This window comes from Solanum verrucosum, unplaced genomic scaffold, assembly GCF_900185275.1.
Source record: "Solanum verrucosum unplaced genomic scaffold, falcon-dt-bn FXZP01000240.1, whole genome shotgun sequence".
NCBI classification, from domain to species: Eukaryota; Viridiplantae; Streptophyta; class Magnoliopsida; order Solanales; family Solanaceae; genus Solanum; species Solanum verrucosum.
In genome coordinates, this window is record NW_026020448.1 from 894,712 (window position 1) to 900,491 (window position 5,780).

Genomic DNA, 5,780 nt, shown 5'->3' on the forward strand with positions numbered 1-5,780 from the left:
CCTGAAGAAATGGCTGCTCCACCAAGCCTGGAAGAAGGTCAGTCCACCATTAGACCACCTCGATTCAACAGGCAATTTTTATGGATGGTGGAAGACGTGCATGCATGACTACATCAATGTTGAAGATACTGAGTTGTGGTATGTTATTCTTGTGGATCATACATTCCCACCAAAGATGTAGTGGAAGGAGAACTCACCAAAGTGATTCCCAAAACCAGAAAGGAATACAATGAAGCTGACAGGAAAAAGATAGAAAAAAACTATAAAGCAAAGAAGCTGCTAGTATGTGGGATTGGTCCAAATGAGTACAACAGAATCTCTGCATGCAAGACGGCCAAAGAAATATGGGACTGTCTCAAAATAGCTCATGAAGGAACGACCCAAGCAAAGGAGTCCAAGGTAGATATGCTAACGACTCAATATGAGAATTTTCAGTATGAAGGAAAGTTAAACCATCCACGAGATGCATACAAGGTTCACTTCTATTACCAACGAACAAAGATGTCTTGGTGAGCCTATTCACCCAATCAAACAAGCTCGAAAAATTCTCAGGGTACTTCCCAAGTCATGGGAGAGCAAAGTGAATGTTATCACTGAAGTCAGAGATTTGAAGGTACTTACCATGGATGATTTAATTGGAAACCTTTAAACCTACGAGTTGAACAGGCAACAGGGGTCAACTGTGAAGGAAGTAAAGAAGGAGAAATCAGTAGCTTTTAAGATGTCTCTGGATGATGGGTCAAATGAGGAGGATGCGATGGCATACCTTACTAGAAGGTTCCAGAAGATAATCAAGAAGCATGGAGGTTTCCAGAAGAAAGGGTGTACAGCAGAGTAGCAAATGCAAATGATCTTTGCCACAAATGTGGGAAGCCTGGACATTTCATGAGGGACTGTCAAAGCCAGAAGTAGGAAACTCAGGACTTCAAACCTCGTAGAAGAGACCAGGTCCCAGACTGTGCTAAAAGACAGGCTTACGCTGATCAAGTAGTGAAGAAAGCCTTTGCAGTCTGGGGAAATGGCTCCAGCGAATCTGAGGAAGAAGAAGACAGCCATGAAAATGTCTCGATGATGGCTGTCAAAGATGATAAAACCATTTTCAACTCCATTTTCTCACTGATGGAAAAATCGGATGACGAAGAGAACCAAGATGAGGTAACCCTTTTTTATCTCAAAAGTGACCTAGATACTTTATCCATTAAAAGATTGAGAAAACTTGTTGCAGTGCTAATTGACTCAGTAGATGAATTAATCACTGAGAATGTGTTGATAAGTGAAAAACTGAGTCTGTGTGAGGATGAAAACACAACCCTTAACTCTCAAATGTCTGAAATAAGTGTTAGGATAAGTATTCTAGAAACTGAGAGTCTGCAGCCCAACGAGGGACCTAGTATCTCTGAGGGTGGGAAATGAAAACTCAATAGCTTTGAGGTCGAATTAGAAGAGAAGTTAAAGGCATCTGAGTCTAACTTAGCTGCCTCTCTTGAAAAGAATTCTCAATTAATGAAGGACCTAAGTAAGATCAAAGAAGAACTGAACCATTCCCTGAAATGGACTAATTCGTCTAAGATCCTTTCAAACTTATCTAATCAGAAGTTCAACAACAAAAAGGGCTTAGGTTGTTGACAGATAGAACCTCCCTACAATCCTCATAGTAAATATGTCTCTGTCTCTGACAATCTTGTGTACCCATTGTGGAAGAAATGGTCATCTGAAGAAAAATTGTGAGTCTCTAAAAAGAGTAAAAGAAAGCCAGGAGAACTTCCTCAAGTCAAGAAAGAGAAATGTAGAAAAGAAAAAGGTACCTGGTCCCAGCTACCATGTTAGCAAGAATACTTTGCCCCCATGGACAGGAAGGTTTCTTATTAAACCTTTTGACAGTTTCTGGGAACTCCATCTCAAGTGGGTTCCTAAGTCTAATAAGTGGTTCTTGAGCAAAGAGAGAAAGCAGTCAGTGCTGGTACATGGACAGTGGATGCTCAAACCATATGACTGGAGACACTCAAAAATTCATCTCTTTGGAAGCACACCAAGGTGGTGGTGTGTCATTTGGTGATGGTAAAAAGGGTTTCATTCTCGGAATTGGGAAAATAGAAAGATCAGCAGAACATTCCATAGACAATATTCATTATGTGAATGGTTTGAAATACAATTTGTTAAGTGTATCTCAAATATGGGATAAGGGAAATGAAGTTAAATTCTTGTCTGACAGGTGCCTAGTTACTAACTATGTAACTAACAAAGTTGTTATGTCTGCCAAAAGAGTCAAAAATATGTATGTTACAGATCTTGACTCAATAGAAGAGGACAATCTCACATGTCTAAGTGCTTAGACTGACAATGCAAATCTATGGCATAGATGATTGGGACATGTGAGCTCGTCATTACTGAACAAGCTTGTTGCAGGGGACCTGGTCCACGGACTGCCTAAGCTGAAGTTTTCTGACAACAAAGTTTGTGATACCTGTGTAAGGGGGAAGCAAACGAGATCATCTTTCAAGACCAAGAAAGGTGTAAGAACAACCAGACACCTAGAACTTCTCCACATGGATCTATGTGGACCTGTTAGAATTCAAAGCAAAGGAGGCAAGAAGTACATTCTGGTAATTGTTGATGATTTCTCAAGGTTTACCTAGAACATGTTTTTGCAGACGAAGGAAGAGACAACTGGATTACTGATCATTTTTTCCAAAGCAATTCAACTGAAGGTTAACTGCAAAATTGCAAGCATTACAAACCATGGCACAAAGTTTGAAAATAATCAAATTGAAGGAATTTGTGCTGAAAGTAGAATTCATCACAACTTCTCTGCACCACGAACTCCTCAGAAAAATAGGGTTGTGGAGAGGAAGAACATGACCTTGGTGGATATTTCTAGAACCATGTTGATTGACTCAGGACTTGCAATGAACTTTTGGGCAAGAGAAGTCAACACAACTATGTTACAAACAGATGTCTCATCAGGTCAGTAATCAAGAAAACCCCGTATGAGTTGCTGAATGACAGGAAACCTTCAATTGCTCATCTGAAGCCCTTTGGTTGCAAATGATTTATGTTGAACAATGGAAAGGATGATCTTGGCAAGTTTTATGCCAAGAGTGATGAAGGGGTGTTTGTTGGGCATTCCTCTACTAGCAAGGCATACAAAGTTTTCAATAAAAGAACTTTGTGTGTTGAAGAAAGTATGCATGTGATATTTGATAAATCTGATGATAAGAACAAAGTTGAACATAATAAATACATTGAATTGGAGGAACTGATGAAGGGTCAACAAGATAGGGTAATCCAAACTCCTGACAATGAATAGGTTTCAAAGGAAGGAAACAATGCAGAACCCACAGAGGAACATGGTCCCTCTGGTGCAGTTCAGGAGGCAGATTCACAGAACAAAGAGCCTGAAGAAGATAAATATGTTGTTGATCTTGAAGAGGAGATAACAAGAAATTTTGGATGGAAACATCAATCTTCTCATCCTCTGGACAATCTTGTTTCTCCACTTGACTCTGGAATACAAACTAGATCTAAAACAAGGAATCTAGTTGCGTATTCAGCCTTCATATCCATTATTGAACCCAGGAACATCAAAGAGGCCTTAAAGGATGCTGACTGGGTAACATAAATATAGGAAAAACTCCATCAATTTGAAAGGAGCAAAGTGTGGCACCTGGTCCCAGACCTCTCAACAGAACCATCATAGGGACTAGATGGGTCTTCCGAAACAAGCTTGACGAGCATGGAATCATCACCAGAAACAAGTCAAGATTGGTGGTAAAGGGGTATAATAAAGAGGAAGGGATTAAATATGAAGAGACCTTTGCACCTGTAGCCAGATTGGAAGCCATCATAATTTTAATAGTTTTTGCTACTTACATGGAGTTCAAGCTGTTTCAAATGGACGTCAAAAGTGCCTTCCTGAATGGGTACCAGAAATAGGAGGTATATGTAAAACAACCCCCAGGTTTTGAGGATGCTGATCTACCAAACCACGTGCTAAAATTGGATAAATCCTTGTATGCTCTTAAACATGCTCCTAGAGCTTGGTATGAGCGCTTGTCAAAATTCCTCCTAGCAAATGGTTTTAAGCGAGGTAAAATTGATAACACCTTGTTTTTGAAGTCCAGAAGTAAGGAGTTGTTGATTGTGCAGGTATATGTAGATGATATTATCTTCGGAGCTACTTCAGATTCACTATGCAAAGAGTTTGCAGCCTTAATGAGTAGCGAATTTGAAATGAGCATAATGGGGGAGCTTACATTCTTCTTGGGATTGCAAATCAAACGTCCCCTCAGGGTACATCAATATGCCAAGAGAAGTACATAAGAGAATTGCTTAAGAAGTTCAACATGCTCGAGGCTAAGGTTTTTGACACTCCATGAGAACAAGCGTCAAACTTGATATGGATAAGGAAGGGACTGATATTAATGAGACCGTGTACAGGGTAACCATTGGGTCACTATTTTATTTCACTGCCAACATGCCAGATTTAGTTTTAAGTGTAGGGATGTATGCCAGGTTCCAAGCAGCTCCAAAGGAATCACACTTTAAGGTAGCCAAGCGAATATTGAGATACTTGAAGGGAACACATGACCTGGTCCTCTTCTACCCTTCTAGTGACTTCTTTGATTTAATTGGATATGTTGATGCTGACTATGCAGGTTTTCTTATTGATCAAAAAAGCACTTCAGGCATAGCGCATTTCTTAGGGTCATCACTGATTTCATGCGGCACTAAGAAGCAAAATACAATGGCTTTATCTACTGCAGAAGCAGAATATGTGGCTGTTGCATCATGATGTGCTCAACTTTTGTGGATCAAGAAGCAGCTCGAAGACTTTGGTGTTCTCACAGACACTATTCCTATAATATCCGACAATACAAGTGCAATGAACTTGGCCAAGAATCTTGTCCAGCATAAGATGACCAAACACATAGATGTGAGACACCACTTTCTTAGGGACAAAATTGAGAAAAGCAATGTGGTGATGAGGTACTGTAAAACAGAAGATCAAATGGTTGATATTTACACCAAGGCATTGAGCAAAGAAAACTTCGTCAAGAACAGACTGAAGTTGGGGAAGCACAAGATCACCTGATTCCAGAACAAGTTTGCATGAAACATCTCTTTTTGACTATGTTAGGGAGGGAAGGTATCTATACAAGTTGTAGTACTTATCGTTTGTGAATTCACATCTGGTACATTATTGCAAGTACACACTCATGGCATGTTGGCTGAAGGAAAGATCTAATCATACATGCAGGGCAATCTATAGAGAGGGACCTGGTCCCCCAAAGGTTAGTATCACTTTTTGCTACACAGTTTTCTGTCAACGGTCACTGCCACGTGTCTTCCCCCCATTTATTGTGTCATTTTCAGACGTCCTTTCACTTTAAAACAAAGAATTGCTACTATTTGGGGGACCCGATACCCCGTTAAATACAACTTTTTGAGAGAATCCAAACATCCCAAATTATTTCTATTCTCCTTTGAATCCCCTCATCGTTCTTCTAATATTCCTCTCCTCTCTCAAACAAAATGTCTAACTCTTCTTCTCCTTTGAGACTCCCTCTCTCCCAAGAAATTGAAACTCCTAATTCATTCATTTCTCATTTTCTCCCCCAGAAGAATCTCCGTCCACACCAGTCTTTGGTGTTGGTGAGACTGCTAAATTTGTCACACCCCATACTGAAGCGGTGGCGTCTCCTGTACTCAACTTTGGGGAAAATTTGCCTTATTCTCCAACTTTAGTTCTATCCAATAAAGAGTCCTAAAATTATGAGGCC

The 5,780-nt window shown here is 40.0% G+C and overlaps 1 protein-coding gene across 1 annotated transcript; it reads left to right on the top strand.

Annotated features, from left to right (window-relative positions):
* The first annotated feature begins 4,396 nt into the window (after positions 1-4,396).
* Positions 4,397-4,792, top strand: LOC125808576 (secreted RxLR effector protein 161-like). Its single transcript, XM_049488253.1, has one exon. It carries the CDS (start codon positions 4,397-4,399, stop codon positions 4,790-4,792), a length of 396 nt encoding a protein of 131 aa, XP_049344210.1.
* The last annotated feature ends 988 nt before the right edge of the window (positions 4,793-5,780 follow it).